At 42.4% G+C, this 23618-nt stretch overlaps 2 protein-coding genes across 3 annotated transcripts in view; both read right to left on the bottom strand.

Annotated features, from left to right (window-relative positions):
• Positions 1 to 2466: 2466 nt before the first annotated feature.
• Positions 2467 to 23618, bottom strand: part of LOC115673213 (GATA transcription factor 8-like) — an 81378-nt gene continuing 60226 nt past the window's right edge. Inside the window, exons 2-3 of one of the 2 annotated variants that reach the window (XM_056307173.1) lie at positions 4770 to 5002; positions 2467 to 3692 (exon numbers count right to left, since the gene is read on the bottom strand). In XM_056307173.1, coding sequence (XP_056163148.1) covers positions 2928 to 3692; positions 4770 to 4985 — 981 coding nt within the window. In that variant the 5' untranslated portion in view covers positions 4986 to 5002 and the 3' untranslated portion in view covers positions 2467 to 2927. Of the gene's footprint in view, positions 3693 to 3960; positions 4045 to 4769; positions 5003 to 23618 lie in introns of those variants that run through there. The other variant, XM_056307179.1, reaches the window with a different exon arrangement.
• On the bottom strand, positions 17549 to 22312 carry LOC115673291 (fatty acyl-CoA reductase 2, chloroplastic-like). The gene is made up of 9 exons (XM_030595413.2): positions 21906 to 22312; positions 21580 to 21683; positions 21198 to 21397; positions 20848 to 20948; positions 20524 to 20705; positions 19947 to 20113; positions 19759 to 19840; positions 18310 to 18713; positions 17549 to 18063 (listed from the first exon to the last, which is right to left on the bottom strand). The coding sequence occupies exons 1-9, from the start codon at positions 22249 to 22251 to the stop codon at positions 17901 to 17903; spliced, it is 1749 nt and encodes a 582-aa protein (XP_030451273.2). The 5' UTR covers positions 22252 to 22312; the 3' UTR covers positions 17549 to 17900.

Here is a 23618-nt window from a genome sequence, read left to right as displayed (position 1 = left end):
ATTAATTTTTTGACCATTGAAAACCCCAGACTTATGTATTTGTGATAATTAATACAAAAAAAAATCACAAACTGGTACACATGTAACAAATGGAGGGTAAAAAGTAAAATCCGGTACATCCGTCAACTGCTGCGTGTCATTTAACAGAGTAATTTGACTGTAAAATCTAACGGAAACAAATTAAAGGTAAATTTGTCACGAGTGTACCGATTTGAGATTTTTTGTGATATTAACTCAAATTTTTTTCCCCTTTTTCTTTTTCCTTTTGTTTCGCGGCATTTGTTTTCTATTTTTCTTTTTTTCTCTTTTCCTCTCCGATGAAGAAATTTTCAGGACGCAGCGAAGATTGGAACAGTTATGAAGGGAAATCCTTTTTTTTATTTTTTTTATTTAGAGAGAGAGAGAGAGAGAGAGAGAGAGAGAGAGAGAGAGAGAGAGAGAGAGAGAAGGAGAAGAGATGGGATGGATCGAAAGCCATTAAATGCGACACGTGTGGCACAGCTCAGCTGCGGGAAGTCCAACCCTCTCCCCCCCCCCCGCTCCACCTGTGCCGCCGCGTCGGTGGCCGCAGCCGCCGGCGTCGCCTTATGCGCAGGCTTTTCGAAACCACTCCTTTCCCTCCTCTGGTCAACTTCCCCCGTTTCCACACATGTATTTTCTTTTCTTCTTTCTTTTTCTTCCTTATAGAATCAGGTCTGACCTCGCCTTTGCGTGTTTCCATCGTTTGCAAGGAGAAACCGGCACACGGCGTTTCCTTGCAAAGTTTTGCTCCAGGCGCAGCAGGAGCTCACCTTCTCTCGGGCCGTGAAGAAGAGGAGCCCGATGCCTTCGTGGACCAGCCCATGTCTTGTTTCCTGGCCCACTCTCAGTGGGGGGTTAGCAGCAAATATCAGCTGATGCGGTTTTGTTAGTTGGCCCAGCCCCCTAAATCCAACTGCCGTCAAGGCCTGACCTCAACTGCTGCCACATTTTGGTGTCGAATTGTTCTGATGTGAAGCCGCGATGCGCTCCGACAATCTGGTCACGCGAGACCCATCTCATTTAAGGGCAGCAATTTGTTCGGAGATCAGAGGCAGCATAATCTCACTAGATTCCTGATCACCTTTGATATAGACTCGAATGAAGAGGCCTGAAAGCACTTCTTTGTCGTATTCCTCGGCTTTTTTGTTGACTGATTTGAGAATCCGAGCATAAACATCCCTGTTAGGAACCATTTTACCAAATTGATCTGTCGAAGGAATTGCTTTATCTGTTATAAAGCTAATTTGTTCTTTATAAGAGACTTTGTCTTTACCTGTCGAGGTATTGTCTTATAGGAATTCGTATACTATAACCAATAGTAAACTTACCATAGGAGCCACCTGAATGGTATGCACACTTCAATAAGAGCTGCATGACAGCCAATGCACAGGATATACGTGCACTCGGTCCGCGAAATATAGTTAATGGTCTGGAAAACAGTAGACATGGGTAAGCTTCCACTGCAACCTGAGCAGACCATCTCAGTTTTCGGTTAAGATTGGTAGACCAATTTGGTTTTTGTGAGTTCCTTGGAGGGATTAAGTCCCCTGGGGGTAGCTCGCCGGGTGTGTTCTTTCCGAATTGCGAAAGACCAGGTTTATCACGATTGGCCGAACCGCAACAGATACGATGCGGAGAAGTAGCGTTTTCCAAACTGCCCTCGGAAACCTCTACTTGGTTTCACCTATTCTAGTGCGGTCATCGCGATTGTGCTCTGCAACTACTACTCTGTATGGCACGTTGCTTTCAAAGACGATGATGTTCACTGTTCAGTCACGAATGCTTTCCACATTGGCAGAGTCCTAACAACACCATCATCAACAGTCTCTATCACCAGCAACGCACTTACTTAACCACCTTCGGCTGGAACGCAGCTTCGAAGTAATTCAGGACGTGATATCAACATCCGAACGCACTCGCTGAGAAGTGCCGAAAAATGGCTGGTTGATAAATGATGATTGGCGTTAAGAGAGAGATAGGTCCAAGAGTAGTTGGTACGGTAGTGAAGTTGGACTGTCATTTGTTGGTCAGAACTGGATTTCGATCTCCCAACCGAAATCCCAATTAGATAATCCATCTAATTTGGTTGCACCAGAAACAAAAGGGTCCTTAATGGTTCAGCAATGTTTCTTTGTGATAATTTTCAAGTTTGATTTAAAGTTCTATCCACCAAACGACATTTCTGCTCTTGTTGCTTGGCAATGCAAGGAAACCACACCGACTCTTGGCAACAAGTTATACCAAGGTTGCATTTGGAGTCTACAGTTCAGATCTTTGGACGATGTCGTGACAAACTTGGTTCTTGTTATCGTGTCATGTCAAGATTTGGTAATCTAACTCACTAAATGAACAGCCGCCATTCTGAATTCAATAATCCCAAGAGCACATGCCTCGATGGAACTTGAAGAACAGTGTTAGAGAGAGAGAGAGAGAGACAGAGAGACATTATAAGAGGGGAACACTTCAAGATTTCATTACTCAACTCAGAATTTTCGACTACAAGTAGAGACTGCAAAAAGAATATCCCTTGAAGAGGAACAGAGACTGCAAAAGGAATATGCAAAGAAAGAAAAACACAACACCAAAAGAAAACACTAGAAATTCCTAGGGACGACACTAACTAAGACCTGCCCGATACTCCTAAACCATTGACGACTCTAAACACCCTTTAAAGCTTTCCATCTTTCTCCACCCAAACTAACATATTATGGGATCACCTATTGCTCTAGCCCCCACCAGCTTTCTCTTCCCTGTACAATAACCAATGAACAAAGAAATGAAATGACGCTAACCCAATTAATGTAAATCAACTCGAGGAAATATCTCCCCCAGAAAAAAAAAGAGGCCCTGAAAGACATATAGTTTTGTTCGAGGAACGTTGTTCTTGACATCCCTCCCTCCCTCCCTCACATATACTCCATCTCGATGGCGGGATTCGGGATCAGCTCCGGAGGATTGGCCATCGCCTCCGGATCGCCCACCTTGGTTCTCATCTCCAGGACCTTCTTATGAGAATTCGAGTGCAATGCCGGGACGAACGTGGGGCTCGCCGCGGGGCGATACTCGGGGAAGAGCCGGCCAGACTTGTAACGCACGCCGCACGCGTTGCACAGGGTCTTCGGCCCCATGGGTCCGGCCCTCCACTGCGGGGTCTTGGTTATCTCGCAGTGCATGCATTTCCTGACCGCTTGCGCGGGAGCCAAGTTCTGGCTGGCATCGGCCGCGGCCGCAGACGCCGTCGACAAAGTGAACTTGATCTTCTTCTTCTTCTTCTTCTGCTCCGGATTGACCTGCCTCGGGATCTTGATCATGGGACGGGATTCTACATGGCTCTCCGAATCAAACAGTTGCAGGTTCTCCCCGACCGAGGACGTGGGCGAGATGAGCTGCACCACCGGCGGGCGCGGATTGAAGGTGGCGGGGCGAGGACGCTTGCTGCGAGCGCGGCCGCACCGGGCAAGAGTGATGGCCTCGGGGCTGCGCGGGGCCGTCTTCTCGTCCGTGCAGGAGCTGCTGCTGTCGAGGACGGACACGGGGCTCGAGGTCTGGAACTGAGCGTGGTTCGCCGGCTGGGTTTCCGACGAATCTTGCTCGTTGATGGCGAGGGCGTCGCCGGAGAAGGAACCCTCCACAAAGGGGGAGAACCATTCCAGCTGGTCAATGTCTTCATACTGCATATGAAGATCGAAACGACAGCCCCGTCAGATCAGAAAGAACACACTTTTCCCCACTCATCCCTAATCCGGAAAGTCTAAATTCAGCCGTCTAGGACAATCCTAATGCACAACCAAATTGGAAACCGGACCAAAACTCATGGTAACATCGAATTTTTCGCGACTCCGAACTCCTTCGGAAGATGAGCGAACAATCGTCTCGAACCACGCTCGACCATTGACCGCAAGAACGACACATAAAACAGAAGGTTCAAGCAAAAACTACCCAATTCCCCAGTGTGTCATTTTTACCAAATTCAGCATCAACGAACGCTTGAAAACCTTTCAACAGCATTTCTTAGTTTGAATTTCAGCTGCCCATTTGAACGAATGGGGTGTACTACTGCAATAAGCTGACGAAGATCGGGGACCCAACCTCGGAAGATTCAAAAAATTTGAAAATCGCGAGGCAGCGACGTGCCACGTCACGACGTCACGTGATGCCGCCAATTAATGCGTCAATCATTCACATCTGCACTGCCCCTCTCGCAGTCGCAGAGTCTCACCGACGCTTGAATTATTCCGAATTTTTCCGCCAATTGTGGTTTTTTGACCCCGAAAACGACACCGTCTCACGCCTAAAGTCAGCGTATGGATGAACACGTTCTTTTCTTCCGCCCTTCACGAGACTCGAGAAGCTCGGGCCCCGCCGAGCCAAAATTTTTGACCCCGGGGGGTGGAGGTGCACGAAAGGAGCGTGCTGCTTTGACGAAACGACACGCCGTGCCAGCCTGGCAACCGCCACCAAAAAGCTCGGCCCCCGCCCCGCCCCTCGGCGCGCGTGAGGTCATCCTCCTCCGCCGCCGCCGCCGACGGCGACGATCCAACGGCCGAAAATCGAAAGACGGGCGAGCGGACGTGGCGCAAGAGGGCCGGGAGATCATATTAAAAAAAACAGGGAAAATCGAAAACTCGGCCGAAATCAATCCCTTCCGTCACCATCGTCAGCTTTCGGCTGCATTCAATCATTTCACGCGTACGGTAGCAAATAGTTTCGGAAATCTCGAAAGCGGAAAAATTTGCGGTTGAATTTACCGGGACGGAGAGGTCCGAGTCGTGGTGGTGGGCACCGAAGACGGAGCCGGAGACGGGGAGCGAGTCCGGGTGGGCGGACCAGATGGAGGGGAAGGAGTCGCGGTCGATGGGGGGCAGCCCGGCCTCCACGTCGTCGTTGGGGAAGTCGAGCAGGTCGTCGATTTGGTCGAAGAAGCTCCCGCAATCTATCTCCTCCATCATGTTCTGGCCCGGCATTCTTTCCCTTCTCGCCTCTGCGATATCTTTCCCCCCCCCACCCCACGCGCGCTCCCTTCTTCCTTTTTTTGCCTCCCTGTGAAAACGAACGAGCGGGGAACCGTGAGAAGAGGCGCAAAACTTTCTCCCCCACCCCCCGGGGGTCTTCGGGCCAAACATAGTCGAATTCACGTACAATCGAGTTCCAACGATATATTATCAATTGGCAAAGAATCGGTTTTGTCAAAAAGCCAAATAAAGAAGAAAAGCGCAACGGCAACTTCAGTTCATTAAGGATTTATGGGAAGGTCTCGGTTCCTGCAGGCTGCGAGAAAGCAGGGAGGCTGACCTGGAGCTTGATACGGCAAAGGGAGTGAAGCAAAAGGTGCCGAGGTCGACACTGGTGGAGCTTCAGTGCCCTCCCTCTTTTCCTTTGCAAAAGGGGGGAAGGGAGAGGGAGGGGGGAGATGGGAAGTAAGTGGGAAGTGGGAAGTAGAAGCAGAGCAAGTGGTGGTGCTAGTTTATATAAATATATATATCACGGAGGAAGGAGGGGGAGGAGGAACGGTGGTGGTGGTGGTGGTGGTGAATGAGAGAGTAGTAGTGAGAGGTAGAGAGGTAGAGAGACTCGAGAGAGAGAGAGAGTATATAAATCAAAAAAAAAAAGGGGGAGGAGGTGGGTGGGAAGGCAATCCTTCTCCTTCATTGCAAGCTGTCCCTTTTTAACAACACACCATCTTCCCCCCACTGTCTTGACGTTGAAGCCTCCCTCCCCCTCACTCCCTCTGATCGCGGAGGGACCCACGCGATTCCCACCGTTCCTCCCCCTCCCTCCTTAACAACGCCTCGCGCTCCCCCCCTCGATTCCGTTTTGGTTTACAGCGGAGAAAAGGGAAATGCTGAAACAGAGAGAGAGAGAGAGAGAGGGAACGTCTCGAAGTTCTTATGGCGACATGCTTTTGAGGGAACTGTTCGTGGGAGTTGATGATGGATGGATGGATGGATGGATTTTTCCCCCTTCATTTTTGTGATGCATTTCGCGGCGTGAAAAAGGTCAATCTACAGAAAGAGGGCCCCCCCCCCCACCTCGCCCATCGGTGCATTACGCGATTGTTGGTTTTGGTAGATGGGTCCGTTTGTTTGAATTTATAATAAAGATAAAGCATTTGTAAAGGGTCAATATTACGAAATACTCCCGAAATAAGTACATATGCGATAAATTTTATCAGAAACTAATTTTTTTTATCACGAAAAAACTTCAAACCGATGTACTTATGACAACATCGAAAACCCCAAAGTGGTACATTTATGACAAATTTACTCTCCGTTAATTGGATTAATACCACGAAAAATTATAAACTGGAACACCTGTGACAACAAACCGAGGGTAAAACCCTAAATTGGTACACCCGTTAACTGCCACGTGTCATCCAACTCGGCAATTTGACGGTAAAATTTAACGGAAACTAACGGAAGGAAAATTTATCACGGGTATACCAATTTTGAGTTTTTTATAATCGAAAAATTAATTTATGATAAATTTATCATAGGCATATTAATTTGGGGTTTTTCGTGATATTAATCCTAAAAAAATATGAACTACTCGAGATGATTTGATCTAGTAAAGGGTAATGGGTAAATGTCAGCCTCGGCATTTTCTGAACGAAACTTTTTACTCGTGACTTTTTTGCTCGAAAAAGTATTTTACTTCGACGGTGGTGATTCAAATGGAAATTGAACTGGAGAGTCAACTGACTATTCAAATACGGAAATTCCCTCCATTGCTGTCGGTTGTTACGTGATTAGCTGGTAATTGCCGCGGTTTGGAAAAATCTAACGTTTGAAGAGTCTTGGTCTAGTTTGGCAAATGTCTTGGAAACGCGCCTTTTGCTTTCAGGAATATACAAAATTTCCTTTTTTTGTTCTTTTTGTGTATTTTTGTCCTTCACACCGATGCCTTTCCTTACTCTTTCCAGAAATTATTTTTCGAAGAATTATAAGCGGGTCCGGGGGAGTTAGCGTGACGATTGTTTTCCCACTGCTTTTCGTGCTTTTTTCACCTGCTCTCGAAAAGTTAAAATTGCAGACGGCGAAGGACATCTGGGGAAATACCGAGATCGTATTTGACTTCTGACCTAATCATCGATTACATATCTCTATTTCGACATATATACAGTTCACGCATCCGTGAGCAAAATCCCCATGTTGAAAAGACTAAGTTACCCCTTGTTACCGACTTATTTTAGCATCTTGCTCCGGGTCGGATGTTTCGAGTGGAGGTGAGAATTTTGGATTTGGGAATGGGCAATTATGGAATCAAATGGCCTTTCCGATAATCGGAATGACAATTGATGCGAAGGTGCGACAAAAGTAAAGCTCGGGTATCTATTCTATATTATCAAAAATGAGGGTATGTAAGTGATCCTTGTTCATTGGGTAAATGAAGTGTGTTTTTGTTGTTTTTCTTTTAGGGAAAATGACACAAATAGTCCTTGAACTTTGGCCCAATGTGTAATGTGGTCCATGAACTTTTATTTTGTTCAATATAGTCCCTGAAATTTTACCTAATGTACAATGTGATCTCTGAACTTTAAATTAAAGTTTAGAGACTACATTAAACAAATTAAAAATTCAGGAAATACATTGCATGTCTGGTCAAAATTCAGGGACTATTTGTGTCATGATCCCCCCCTTTTTTTTTTTATCTCAAATGTTCAAATCTATAAATGGTGAAGAAAGAAAGTCATATTGCTTTTAGGGTGAAGAAGGTAAAATAAACGGTAGTTTTTGGGCTTTGGCTTGTGAAGTTGAAAGTTGAAACCTGCGGGCACTGCGTGTGGTCCCCCCTTCGCATTCTCTTTCTAACAAAATTCGCACAACTATACAAAAAACACACGAGAACTTTCATTCAACATACGATGCCGCACGATAATCAAGATAAATCTTTTCACAAAATTTTAAATTCGGCCGAAAGATTTAAAAGAGGAGAAAATTCCGATAGACGACGGTCACACCGTCTGTCCGTCCGTCCGTCCGTCCTAATGGTCACACGACACAAAATACTGAATGAATGACATTTTGGGAAGCAAAACATTGGAATGTGCAATGTTTCACTCGCCATCCTTAATTAGGTATACGGGTGATTGGCCTTTCGAAATATCTAAATATATCTCGATTACGATGTAAGATGAAGTTTCATGGTCACCGGGGTTCAAATCTTCAAGTCAAAAGGTAAATTACATCATTTGTATGAAAAAAATTTAATTCTATATTTTAATTCCTCTAATAATATTTACTTCATCCCCCGAAACAAAGAACAGAACAAAAGACAAGAGGAGGAAAAAAAGAAGACAAAAAGATGGTGAGAAAACAAGTGGGAAATGACCCACTATTCTTTTGTTTGTATTTGCTAGTCTTTAGTCCACCCTTCAGTCTCTTGGAACTCTCATACCGGGGACCGCGATGACACGATTTTAGCAATCTGAGTGCCAATGCAAAAATTTGTTCATATGATTAGAGCTCCGTTTGTTTCGCAAAAAATAGACGATTTAAAAAATATTTTCTTAAAAATATCACCCGTATCGTTTACAAAAATGAACGAACGAAAATTATTTTCATCGTTCACGAAAATGTTCAGACATAAATTATTGTCGATAATGAAAAAAATTTCAATTGATCAATTATTTCAAGTGATATAAGCGATCATTTTTAGGAAAGTGTTTTTCAATCGTTCATTTTTTTGCGAAATAAAATGAGCTTAGATGTTAAAAGACTTTACATATGGACACACGCTAGTGAACTCCGAATGCTCAATGACAAGGTACGAATTACGGTCGATAGAGGCAAAAGCAGCATTATTATTCATCGTGGACCGGATAAAACACGAGCTTAAATATAAATCGGTTAATGTTAATTTTTTTCAGTCGGAGGAAAATAGAAAAACAAATTTCGAAAGTAAATTGTGCTTTCTCTCTAATCAACTAGGAAGAAGGAGGCACGTAACTATTGGAGCCACCAAACCAAGTGCATCTATAATTGGATTTTTTTTTTTTAAAGCAGTCCAAGTTCATGAAAATTGCAAGAAATTGAGTGGTGGGGTTGGTTAGATTAGAGTCCTTGAGCTATGGTTTGATTTGAATGATATCGTAGAGGTTTGGTGTCATATAAGTGGATCGTCTAAGTATTTTTTCATATATATAATATTCAATCTCAAAAATATAGTCAAAAAAGAAAAAGGTCACGAACAACCCACGTTCCTATTCTTTAAATTGCTGAAACCATTATAGCCAGCGAGGCTTTCGTTTGGAATGTGGAGCAATAAAAGCAAATCGTTCAAAGGTCCACTTTTCTTAGTCGATCGATACGATACACTAGAATTTTGGGCAACACGTGGACTACAAAAGTATACGAAAATATTCTCGTTATTTTTCTTTAAATAAAAAAAAAAGATAAGGAGAGGCGATCGGTCATCGTAGCACTCATTGGACGATATCATAAGAATTTCATGCCCATTATAGAATGTTCTATTTGACTTGTGTTAATTTACTTTTTAAAGGCGTCACTGAAGACTTCAAATGGAGTTAACCTCTCGCCATAGCTCGACCATCAGGCCAAGCATGGAGAGTTGGCTCGCGAACCTACCCTGCTTCGATATCATGACCAGTATGAAAAGATTCGGAGCATTCGCCACCGAATAACCACCTAGAGATGGTCCCGAGCTTGAAGCCATTTGCAAGTGTTTCGTATTTCCATCTCAGAGCTAGGTTTTGGATTATTGTCCCGAGCTCCATGCCTAGAGATGGTCCGTTATGAAGCCCTTGGCATAAAAAATTCAGCACAAAAAGTAAGTCACACACTCTATCAATGTAAAGAAACTTTACACGAGCGATTCACTCGCCTTTGATTTGAGAGAATTATAACTACCCAATCGCTTGGAATCAATGGTATATAAACCCACTTGTCTAAAAGACATTTTCTAAGCAATGTTAGTTGCTATAATTACTTGTTTAGTGATTGAGGGGGAAGGATTCGGTGCTAAATCCAAGTAAGAGAATAAGTTTAATGGAAAAATGACCACACAACTGAAACGTGTTAGGTCTGGAAATCCATAGGAAGAAAAATGATGGCCCTCGCTCTCTTCCATGACCTTTCACTTTCTTTCAACTAACTTGAGTTGTACTCTTTGCATCAACTCTCTGCCCCCTTCCCTAACTTGGGTCATACTCTTTGAATCGTTTGCTTCAATGAGACTCCTCTCTCCCTCTAAATATTCAAAGAAAAGAGAAATTGGTGAAGACCCATTTGTTCTCGAGTGCTTGGAGTGTTAGGGCTTCACGCACCACATTGGCAAGTTTTGGAGTCTTTACCAGAATTACCAAAAGAAAACGACCCCTAGGTTCTGACTTTGAGTTTTTGTTAGGCTTTTTCATGAAGGCTTTTATGGTGGGCTGCGGGTGGAAGGAGTCGTTCATGACCGCAAGTTACAAGAAGAAACAGCTAGGTATAGCATTAAACGTCTGCCGATGAAACTTGGGACATAGAAGAGAAACCCCATGTTTTCATCTATAAATCGATGGATCGTCTGTTTTGTTTGTTTTTTTTTTTTGGCACTTTCCTTGGTGGATACTTACGTGATGAAGCTCCCTAGATCCACAAGAGTGAATGAATCCGAAAGGAAATGTGACCCACTACTGTCGAGAATAAATGGTTCGCGAGCAATGGAAGTATTTTCCACGAAAGGTTTGTGTATGGATTAGATAGGGTTATTGTGGAATCACGACCCGGATAGAACCCCCGTAGCCAATAATGTTAACTTCAATCTGAAAATTCGAACAGTTGATACGAAACAATATGTAGTTAAGGATGTCATAAACCCCCTCGATGAAGGTGCAATCGGTTGGGGGCGGTAACACGTGTTCAAATCTCACAAATTGCGTGAAAATTGCTCCACTCGGGCGTGCGAACTAAGGTATGGACTTAACCGGTATATGGATCTTGTAGAGTGTGTTCCATGAGCCTTTTGATAGTCAAGTCTCTACGCTTGAATGTCTAGATTATAAAAAGATAATGATACTATTATAAATCTCGTATGCAAATAGCGCGGAGTATATTTTAGCATCCCTACTCGACGCAAATGGAACCAAAAGATGATCAAACAAATGTCTCAACAGGTGATGTGCCGTACCAATCAGAATGTAGGACAGCAAAACAATTGGCTCTAGTGTGGAATTGACGAAGGAAACCGAGTAATCCCACATTAATTTAGAGTGCTTGGTTACCATAGAGTAAGAAGAAATTGGATCAAAGCTTTAATGCTACGATAACTCAAGCTGCTACTAGGGAAAGGGAGATTATGTGTATTTATGCAAAGCAACAAAATGATGTGTGCATAATCAAAATTCAATCATACAAAATATATATATATATATATTTCAAGAATAATTGATATAGCTATGTGGTCGTCATCACACGAGTTAAACAGTATTCCTGCAAATATTGAAACAATCGATATGAGGAAAATGGTCAAACAAGTTAGCCTTACCACATGGGATTGCAACAAAGACGGATGTCACGTATCATGCTCTCTCTGACAAATTAAGTTCTTTAAATTGTCATGATGCGATCTTACCATTAATGAATAAACAAGTGCCTGGCCAGAACAATTCTAGGAGTTCATGCGCTGGTTTCGGTCGCTTCATTTGACTAGAATTTTTCGTGAAAATCAAATTCCGGCAACTGATTTTCGAAACTCCAAATATTCGTCTGGTGGAGATTCATTTAGGCTATAGAATGCATTTTGAACGAAGGGAAAATTACTTTTTAGAATTTGAACTCTCTCTAATTAACGAAATTTAAGTTGGTACTCTCGAACGAAATTCTTAACTTACCCCAATTCTCATGCTTATTATGCTCATTAAATATGCAAATGATGCCGGCCAATTGTGCCTGTGGATATGGTAAATCCCATTTTCGGATCTCAACGCATCCCGCTCAAAATAATCTTCGTGTCAGTGACCACTTCCCGCGAGTATATATTGGTTGAGTTGAACGTTCAGACACCCTTTCTCATTGAAAAATAAAAAAGAAACACGATTCTAAAATACTATAATTGATTGAATTATTAATCACTATCTCATATATTTTTGGTGCTTTTGGCGAAAAATTGACATATTACGCATTCGGTGTGGTTCCTAAGCTAGAAGATGTATCTTGAAATTGGACACAATCCCCCCTTTTCCTTTTAATTTAAAGCTAACGAGTTACTTACGGGCCAAGATGTTAACGACCCGCGATACGATCGGTGTTTTTGAGGCGACGATTAAGCGAGACAAACCACTTGACCATTAATCACGAATAATACGGAAATTAAACGTGTTTATTCCATTAATTGGCCAAGGAAAATTATTGGGGAATCGAATTAATCAGCAAAGAGACGAAGACACAAAAAAAAAAGATTGGGGAAGAGGGGAGCGCTCGCACATGCGACGTGCGTGCGAGCAGGTGAAAGGGGGAAGAGCGACCCCCATGTTACCCCCACCTCGCGGGACCCACCGCCCCGGCCCGCCCCGCCCACCATCGCACGTTCGTGAGTTGGTCCACACGTTGATCAACGTGGCAAACAGATGCTTACCGTGGACCCCGCCACAGGCTATCACATGCTCATCGCCAGCTGGAGGACCTCCCCCTCTTTTTCTTTTCGGCTTTAATTTAATTTTATTTAATTTTATACTCTGCGGCTGCATCCGATCCACTGTGGGGCCGCCTGCACGTGACCTATTCTCCCTTTCGCTTCGATTGGCCGTTCGGAAATTTGTCAATTACAAGGTTGTTAGGAAAAAAAAAAAAAGTCGATACCGACGACATAGAGAAAAAAAATTAGTTGGTTAGCACTCACACGTTTGAGCTTAGTTACGCTTGGAAAAAATTTGCGATGGCGGTGGGTCCGTGTTAGAGTCTAAGTTAAATTTCATAAATCGGCGATTCCCCCACCTACACATTATAAAATAATCCAGCTTTTGTTGCAAGATACAACGACGTCTCAAAGTATTCGATTGTCTCGTTCGGGACCGAAATTCACAACGCATGCAAATCTCTCTTCATAAGACGTCCGATCAAGTTCGTCATATTATTAATCGGGTGCTGTGGGAAGTTATTATCAGGTGATCGTGGGGTTCGTAATTGATGGAATCTGACATGGACGCCCGGATGGTCAGTATCGATACGGTCTTTCTTTTTCGACGGTCTAGATTCATTTTATTATTCAAAATACATTTTATCCTTCTATGGGGCATATGGATCGACTAACTGTAATGCCACCTCAATGAATTTCTTTTATTGCCTCTTTTTTTAATTTCTGGTAGTGAGGTGATGAGGGAATTGTGAGATCCATCATGCGGTGGTGGGATCGGGGGAGAAGCAGTGGGGCCGCCAGGAATGGACGGCCGTACGAGAGTTGGACACGACAGAATGTGATCTCAAAGACTTTTGTGGGCCCTCCGTGTCTTTTCTTTTTTTTTCCTTAAAGATATTTTTGGAGTGTAGTCCCGAAAATACCACTTCTGCAAAATTGCGAGTCCCACATGAGAATTATTGTTGCCCACCGCACCTGAACAGCTACAATTATAGCGCCTTTTTAAAAATAAATAAATTATGGTACCTTTTTTTTGGTCGGATATAATTATGGTACTTGTCACGTACTTATTTTCACAGGCCGATTGTAAGAACTGAGATTAGGACATACACCCTATAATAAATTGACAGAGAGTGAATTGTGTGGAAAACGAAGAGGAATGGAAAGTATGCTAAAACAATTAGTCATGCATGCGAATTTTTTCCTCTTCGACCCAAAAAAAAACGTATGTAAATTTTTATTTTGGATTAATACCACGAAAAACTTTAAAATGGTATATCTATAACAAATTTACTCAAAACTAATTTTTTTATCGATAAAAACCCCAAATTGGTACACTTGTGATAAATTTATTCCAAACTAACTTTTTGACCGCTAAAAATCCAAAACCGGTACATATGTGACAAATTTACCCTCCGTTAGTTTCCGTAAAATTAGATTAATACCACGAAAATCATAAATTAGTACACCTGTTCGTTAATACCCCAAATTGGTACATTTATAAATTATCACGTGTCATTCAACTCAGTAATTTAAGGGTAAAATCTAACGGAAATTAATGAAGGGTAAATATGTCACAAGTGTACTAGTTTGGGATTTTTAGTGGTCAAAAAATTAGTTTAAGGTAAATTTATCACAGGTATACCGGTTTTGAGTTTTTCATGATAATAACCCTATATTTTTCAAGTATGTGAAATATTGGAGATTCTTAGTGTTATTAGTTTATCAAGGTGGATGGATCTTGATTTTTTTTCCTCTTATTCCTGCTCTTAAGAATTTCAAATTTTTGCAACCGTTCAAATCACCTCGTAAAATACGTTATCGAGATTTTATAATCATACATATTACTTTCAGACACTCTCGCGCCTTTTCAGGAGAGTCGAGATAGATGATCTTTCAGAAGAAGAGGGTTGTCGAAATAAGAAATCCCGTGTGTCATGGGTAGGATTTCATAAGTTATGAATTGATTAATTTGCAAATGTGCTTACCACTTTCCTCTAAAAATTCCGTTGCATGCCAATTTGAATTTCATTTAATGATTTCGAGGTGCAAGTTGTAGTTAACGAGCTGTCGGTGACATTTCTATGTTTTGGACGTGAAAATGCCATCTTAAACGCTCCAAATTGCCCTTAGAAGGGTCGTTGTTTGGGTCCCTTTGTTTCCCCAACAAGCGAGTTCGTTCAATGAGTCTGATCCCTCATTTCTTCCTCCATCACAAAATTGCACACTCTCCACGTACAACCTAAATTAAGGAGAAAATCCGCTTTTGAAATTCGCAATGTATCTACTCCAATTGATTGGCAACAAGTAACGATGGATTAATCGAGAAAGTGTACGAAGAAGTGAACAAAATGGTAACGCGCGTTATTGGATATGCAAGTTGGGTTGCCTATGCTTTGCAAGGGGATACTCGAAAGCTTAATTCGTTATCATATGTGGGTAATATAACGTAAATCATTTTTGATTTTGCGTCGAAAAATTCTTATGATTGTAGATAGATTTCCCTTTCTGATGTTACTTTACTTTGATAGATTAATTTTGGCTCGTCCAAAATACAAGGTCACGTCACACGCGAAAGCCACTTGGGAAAACATGACTAGTTAAAGAAAAGAAAAGGTAAAATCAATGAATTTGCATTGATAAGATGAGATTATGGATTTAAAAATGGGTTGGATAGATTTAGTCTAAACTACTTTGGGATGGTTTTTGGTTGCATTAGTGAAAGTATGGGTAAATGTTAAAAAGTCAATTTTACATCATATATGCAAGGGAGGCGTGACTAATGTTATTCCCGCGATTTCACGACCCATCTTGTTATTCTGAAGTAGCTTCATACAAATACGCTTGAAGCACAACATCATTGCTTCAGTTCGTACCTGTCTCCCGATAAATTAATTCATTTTATGAATCTTTTAGCGACACCACGAATGATTGACATTTGAGAGGGGGGGAGAGAAAAGCACCCGATTTGGTTACGGGACACGACTTCATCGAAATAATTCCATTCCTATTACGTGCATATCGAACCGTCGACTCGACTGACCCTCACAGATGTATTCAAAATCGCTCTGTCCAGGTACGCGAACCGAGCCGGTAGGACGGGCTAATTTCGGGAGTAGCTCTAGCGTCACATCCAATCCAGAGGCCAAACGAAGACAAAAAGAAAAGAAAGGTGGAAGACAATAAACATTTGGCGCGAGAACAAGCCGATAAACAAGATTTTTATGGGCAGAATGGATCGGGGGGGAAGCAGTGTCGGTGCCGACACCGGTACGGTTCACCGACAGTTTTACCGGGAGCAGGAGGTGACGCGGGCTCTGGTTTACCGGCTACGGAAAGTCACTGGTCCAGAATCCCCATGCAATGCAGCCCCGCGACTTCCCCCGTCGGTGGAGATTTTGTCTTGGTTTGACTCGTGGGGAAGCTCGGGTTCGGGTGGCCCGTGGCTCCAACGTAGTTCCCGTGGTCCTCCTCCAATCAGGACCGTCGACAGTGACGATCGTCGTCAACAGCTGCACTCCTGATGGGCTCTCATGCAGGAAAGGGGAGTTCTTCTGTTGGCTTTGGGCCCTTCCTCGTCAGATGGAACTGGAAAAGGACTCTCAGCTGCTACAGCGCATGATCAATGGGGTGTAGATAAGTTTCGCACGATGCAGCAGGAGGTTGGCAAGGTTTTCTGTCTTATCACAATGCTGCTTGTTGTTCATTTACTAGGATAATTCATCCTATCATATGTAAGCGCTGCATGAATTGTGAACTGATCAGGTAGTATCGGATTTGAGAACCGATAGCTCTTGCTAAGCGAGACTACAGACTAATGTGACCGAATAGGAAGAATACAAAGAGACTAATACGCAGCTGATTAACGTAGACGAGTTGTTAATCGAATTGCCAAAAGATGGGATATGGCTTACCAATTGTCAGGAAAGGAGAAATTTATCAAATTGTGCATATACCTTGTTCATGGGCTTGGCGAAGGCTTGGCCCGTCCAAGAACAAGCGCAAAGGGCCGAAGTTTGCTCATCGTGTGCCGCCACCCCGCTCCGCAGAGGCCCATGACCGATGCGCGTTTTCTGAGAGAACGGGCGAGTTGGAGCGTCAAAGTTAAGCTCGATCGGAAGCTCGGCCCTGCTCGGCCCATCCTCCCAATGAGAGGTGTGCTCTGCCGGTGAACATATTTCTCCAATTCTTTTGGGACTAGAAACGGGCCAGATTTGGGCCAAGCTTGCTCATGTTTGTAAGGCTGGTGGTGGAGTAGGGAGGGCGTAAGCTCAACTCACTACATAGTAAAGCAATACGCATTGTTGAATCGAATCTCTTCAGAGTCTTAGTATTGGCAAGTGGAGACTGACAGAGGACTTGCTCACTAGCAAAGATGTACCTACTTGAAGATTACATGAACGCCAGGGTTTCAGTTGCTGCTGATTTCTCTGTTGGAACCACTTTTCTCTGCAATGTCTCTCTGTATTGTAGGTAAGACGAGAAGCTGTCCATTGAGCCGAGACACTCCATGTCGCTAATTCGAAGCTCCTCCCTTGTTGTCCGTCGGCAGAGAAGCTGCGAAATGGTCGCGGGAATGCTTGAAGGAGTCGCACATTGTGACCGGGTTGACCGTCGACGAGGTGACTCGGTACACATCGAGGCTGGGCTTCGCAACTTGCTTCGCGATGGTTGTTATCATCGTTTTCGCAGCTTGCTTCGAGATTGGTACACGGCCAAAGTCATTGGACAAGTTTCAAAAGTCTGAAATATATGAGTATAGGGTAGGTTCTAGGGTTCAACATCATATCCACGTCGAACTTTGTGTAGGAGCTGGTATTGCATGGTCTTTGGGCCAAGCTAGTTCAAATTTGCAAGGCTGGGGAATTGTGGGCACACCAATCTTTGGGACAGAAACAACTCAGCCAGTATAACACAAATGTTACACAAAAAGTATAGCGATATGGCAATACTATTATTAGATCTTCATCGAATCGAGAGACAATGCGACTTTCACACTTGCACACATATTACAAATCTAAAGATTGTACATGGAGCGACGACTTTTAACACGAATCGACACGACTACGAAACGGAAATCAATTGAAAAGTACAAAAGCGACACAAGTTGACACGATTTTCTCAACACACCATTTACCCTACCTGTTCAACAGAAACATACTACTTAGCATGACAAGGCTATAAGATCCGAATTTGACACTTGAATCCGGATTGCTGGCCCCGTAATACGTCAACATTATTATTGTCCAGCAAGAGTTACTGCTCACGTTCTACGCGATCTTTAGAATTTCGAGTACAAAGATATGTCAAGACAAGGATGCCTTTTTGATGACATGCCTCCTCAGACCTGGAATATGGGCATTCGCAAAGTAATCCTCCCAATTTGTGTTCCTCAAATCCATTGGAAATTGATTACGCTCTTCGGTCGACATTTGTTCCATCAACTTCTGTGTTTTCTCATTGTCGAACCTGTCAATTTACAGTTCTCTTCATGTTAGTCCTAAACAGTACCAATATCACCAAGAAAGAAAAGAAAAGAATGCTCTCTGCATTTTTCAAAATATTATATTGCTAACGAATATATCTCGAACGCACAAAGCACCCATTAACGAAATTTTGCAATATTCAGTGCTCCGATATTCTTTTTTGGTAATGATGTGAATTATATTGCCCTCCACTATAATATATAATATTAATATAATTAATGATTATTACCTTGCACGGTAGAACATGTAGGGCTCGTACAACTTAGCCAAGTGAATTAGACTCTCTGCCATTCTCTTGCATCTTGCTTCAAGCCTGGAATGTTGCTTTGGGTTTAAATTAGGGCCAAGTTCTTTGCTCAAGCCACTTTTCTCTGAAATGTCTTTCTCTATGTAGGAGGAGAAGCTGTCTATTGAACCGAAATACTCCATGTCAGTAATTTGAATCTCATCTCCTTTGTTGTCTGTCAAGGGAGAAGCTGCGAAATGGTCGCGGGAATACTTGAACATGTCACCCATCGTCATCGGATTCACCGTAGACGACGCGGCATGGTACACGTCGATGCCAGGGCTCGCAGCAATCCCGTGCTTTGCCATTGCCGCGATGATCGTGTTCACAACTAGGTCTGCTGGTACCTGGGTGTTGTCGAGAAACAATAATTCAGGACAAAGAAATCCATTGTGCGAAATCGCGGAAGTTGGGTAAACAAATTGCTTCCACCCCACCCCTCAAGACCTCCCTTAATAAAATACTAAGTACACCTTCATATGTCATGTTTAATGGAATTTCCATCTCCCACGCGTTTTCTGAGCTTACAACAAAATACTGATTTTTTCAGGGAAAATTACCAAAAAAGTCCTAAACCTTTTGCAATTATGCCAATTCAGTCCTAAACTTTTTTTTTTTGGCCAATTCAGTCCTAAACCTTTTGCAATTGTGCCAATTCAGTCCATCCGGCCACTTTTGGCCGGCCAGCGCTGACGTGGACGCCGGCCAGTTGACGTGGTAAGTTTTAATAATTTTTTTTTATTTTTCAAATTATTTTTAATTTTTTTCTCTTTCTTTTTTTTTTTCCCCTATCTTCTTCCCCGGTCGCCGTTTTGGCGACCGGCGAGAGGCTGAGGCCGTTGAGGTCCACCTCGCCGGCCATGGGCGAGGCTGGCCCTCGCCGCAGCCTCGCCTAGCGACGGCGAGGTCTTGCCGTCGCTGGGCGAGCTCGACCTTGCTGAGCGACGGTAAGGTCCACCTCGCCAAATCTGGGTGGCCTCGCCATGGCCGGGCGAGGTCGAGCTCGCCAGGCGACAGCGATGTCTCGCCAGATCTAGGCGGCCACGTCGTCGCCGGGCGAGGCCTTGCCTAGATTTGGCGAGGTCGACCTCGCCCATGGCCGGCGAGGTCCACCTCACCGGCCTCAGCCTCTCACCGCTCGCCGGACCAGCGACCGGGGAAGAAGATAGGAAAAAAAAAAGAAAGAGAAAAAAAAAAAAAAATCGAAAAATAATTAAAAAATTTATTAAAAATTGCCACGTTAGCCGGCCGGCGTCCACGTCAGCGCCGACCAGCCAAAAGTGGCCGGATGGACTGAATTGGCACAATTGCAAAAGGTTTATGACTTTTTTGGTAATTTTCCCGATTTTTTCATCTTATAGCTTAAACTTTTAAAACAGATTACTCACTCACCACATCCATAACTGTGCTGGGATTGACTAGGAAACCTGGGAGTCGTCCTTTCCCATAGGACAAGATCAAGGGGTCGAGCACTCTGTGCGGTACATGAAAGTGAAAATTATATAAATTAGCACCAACAAATTGTGATTATTATTATTATTATAATTTCTATCGATAAAATGTAAATAAAAAGAAAGCACCTGTATCCTTGAATCCATCCGGGAAAAGGGTCTTGAAAAGTACTCTCGATTACGCTGGGACGAATGATAACAACGGGTATTCCTCCTCTATCTGCGTTTATCATCATCTCCCCCATGGCCTTGGTCATTTGATATGTGTTCTGCCACCCATACGTTCTTGCCCTGAACTCACACATGGTTATTGTATTACTTTTACTTTCAATTTTTTACAATTTTTAGCTTCTCGAGTTATGTGAAATATTGGACACACCAACTTTTATAAGAGTACAAACGGATGTAAAGTTATTTATGGCCATTTTTGAAATTTTTTTCCTCAATTTTCGAAAGTTGAGAATAAGTTTACATTTTAGGGGATAAAATTCATAAGTTAAAAGGAAACAGTCAGTAGTTGTTCCCATACACGACCTTTACTTCATCTCGTTTTCAATTTTCTAGCTACTTTCACAATTTCATAATTTCTCGTTAAAAATTAGGTGTCGACAAGTCTAAAATAGTTTTGTGGTTTCCAAATATTGGGTAAAGCCATCTCTGTTATTTCAACCTTAGTTTGAAATTTGGAGAGAGATGTTCAGCTGGCCAGACCAATCTCCTTTAATTTCTGAGGCATTTCATTTGGAGGGAGTGTTTCAACTAGATCTGAAGCCAAATTTATTTCGTAATGGACGTCCAACTTGCTTTGAGTCGACGTGTCTATTCTGCTCTCCCCCATTTCAAAGGCCTTCTCCATTAATATTCCCGGCCTCTCTCCATTCACATATGCTATAAATAATAATAATAATAATAATAATAATAATAGTAAGGATGATGATAAAGATGATAATAATATGGAGTAAACGAACCGAAATGTAAGTTTTATATTTCCTTCCCATGAATTTTCGAAACAAGTGTTCATTTTTCTTACTTGTAGACAAGTGCAAGAAAAGGCTTGGTTTCTTGCATTTCTTGGCAAAGCTTAAAAGCCGAGAAGGCGCAATGGTGTTCGCGACGAGAGATGCATCGTACCTACACATATATTGCAAGGAGTGAAATAAGAAGGAATGGGAAAGAAGGACAATAGCAGAAGAAAAATGAATTGAATCGAGCGTATTTTCAAGATTAGGGTTTTGATTTCGGCCGAAGCAATGTGATTCAGGCTTAATTAGATCCCACAAATACTTACAATCTCATAGAACACGAACCATGAAAGCTATGTCGTTGTCACCCCTTCCTACTTCATTTTGCATGGGAATAACATAGAAAAATCAAAGATACCTCTCATCCAAAGTTGTGTTGGCTGCTGAGTTTATGATGACATCGACTTCTTGTGTAATTTGGTGAAGAAAATCATCCGCTATTCCCATATTCGACTCCCGAATGTCGCCCTTGACTGGAACAAGCTTGCTCAGCATGAAATTTGTGTATTGTTCTCCATACTTTTGTTTTAGGCACTTGAACAACTCACACTCTATTATCTGGAAAATAAACAAGAACAAAGATTCTTGGTGTTCGAAAAGAGCACGTTTTCATTCATGAACATTAACAATGTATCTAGCTCGCGGCCTGCATGTGAATCTGAATATGGAAAAATCGAATGATGATTTTCCAATTCAAAATGCACACGCAGATAATATTTATCATTTTACGACACACAAACCTCGTTTTTGACTCTGTCCATGGCAGCTTGCTCGTCTTTTGCCTTGATCAGCAGGAAGATCTTCCCTACGTTGGGTGCGACGCATAAAATCTTCTCAATGAGAACTGCGAACAATAGTGTAAACAAGCAATGGAATTGGAACAGTAGAAAACGAATGAGTGCATTATCAATCATTAATATTTAGTCTAAAGATTGCTTAGTGCAGATATCCGTATAATCGTATTTTAAAGAAACATCGATTCCCATCATTTTGAAAAGGACCATTTCGAAGACCAGCATGACATTATGTCAGTACGAACACATTTTAAGCGGCTTATTTTCGTTACCTTTCGCGAGAAACCCAGTCGCACCAGTGACAAGAAAGTTCCGTCTCTCCAGGAAGTCAATTATTCCGATACCATCTCGCGATTCCCGAGCCATATCTGTGATGGTAGGTGGGGCGGCGATGGCGGCAACACAAACGTCACGGCTGCCTTTATCTTTGATGGCCATGTTTTGCGAAGGTGCAATGTCTCGGACATTATTTTGAGAAAATCTCTGTAAACGAAGGAATGGTTTTCGAAACTCAATGTTTCTCGGTGACTTTGATGAGAGGCAGGTGTTGTTTGCTATCATCAGAGTGGAATTGCAAGGCAACGTTGCCGACGCGAAACCAAGAGAGAAAGACAACATTTGGTTAATGTTGTTGTTTGCCTAGACAGAAGGGAGGATTGATTGAGGTGAGGAGTAGGGGAAGAAGTATGTTGCTTATATATAATCAAGTGATAACCATTCGAGCCCATGTCATCAAGTTATTACAATGCTGGTCGGAGATTAATCGTATCCGAGGAAATGGGAACGCAGAGAAAAGAATTATAAATGTATTGACTAGCTGAAGTCATGAGATGATCAGCTTGGGTTTAGTTTAATTACAGATGTATTGACTTGACTAGTTGTAGTTGAAGCATCTTTCCCATCCCATGCATGAGATAATTTAAGAAGATATTCGTCACTCCTGTGTCCCTCCTACTAAACAAAGCTTGTCGTGCCATGCGCTGTGACTGCATTTATTCTTTCATTCTGATTAAATTACTGTTGATAACCCAATCACCATTACGTTGCTCATTTTATTAAACTTGTTTATACATCGCTTTGTAGATCAACGTTGGACACTACTTCACAGAAAATATCGTAAGTTCTATTTAATCTTTTTCTTTGTCATTGCTGATGCATCTTTTGCAGGTTCTTGTTACGTAGTTGTACTGTCGTCATTACTGGATGTCGGGGTTTCGCGCTCGAAATTTCTCGTCGCGTCTGGTTGTGTTGAACCACCTAAATATATCATTATTTTCAGACTTAATAATTAATGTATGACTTTATAATAAGGATGCTCTACTGCGCCAAACTTCTTCGAAAGTACCACACATTTTCTATAAAAAAAAAAAGAGAGTACAAATTCTTGCTCATTTACTCTCCCTATTTTTCCAACAAGCAATTCAAATTTTTTATCCCAGAACATATTTTGTTAGGATGCACATGTGAGTTGTGTTGGAGAAATCCCACACCGGATAATTGATGTGGTGTAAAACAGTTAATATATCATAGTTGGTTCATAACTCAATAGCTTAAACTCTTAAGTAAATGTGAGTCCAACTAGATATATTAATAGGTTCGGACTTAGGTTTCCTCTTAGTGATCTCCCCAGGCGAAAGTTATTGGGCTTCTGCCGTACGCTCTAAATATATTTAGTTTTTTTTTTACCATTTTATGGACAACACGATCTCGTCTCCAGTAGCTACCTCATTAAAGGGCCCCATTCGATTTTTCTTTTTTTATTGCACAATTAAAGGAGACATGAAAAATTTTCCTACTCACTTCTAACCGTACGTGCTATTAGACGCAATTGTTGAAACGAAATCATTGCATTCGGTATCTGATGGTTTAGTGGATTTTTCCATCGCGTCCACAACCATTAATTGGTAGTTCCGATCCCCTGAAATGTTTAGCTGGGAAACATGCGCAAAGATTCAACTATCAGAGTCCATTTATCATATACTCTG

The sequence above is a fragment of the Syzygium oleosum genome, unplaced genomic scaffold (assembly GCF_021117445.2).
Source record: "Syzygium oleosum isolate NSW1041296 unplaced genomic scaffold, Sole_v2.1 Sole_v2.02, whole genome shotgun sequence".
Classification (NCBI taxonomy): Eukaryota; Viridiplantae; Streptophyta; class Magnoliopsida; order Myrtales; family Myrtaceae; genus Syzygium; species Syzygium oleosum.
This window is presented reverse-complemented; position numbering and strand designations above follow the sequence as displayed.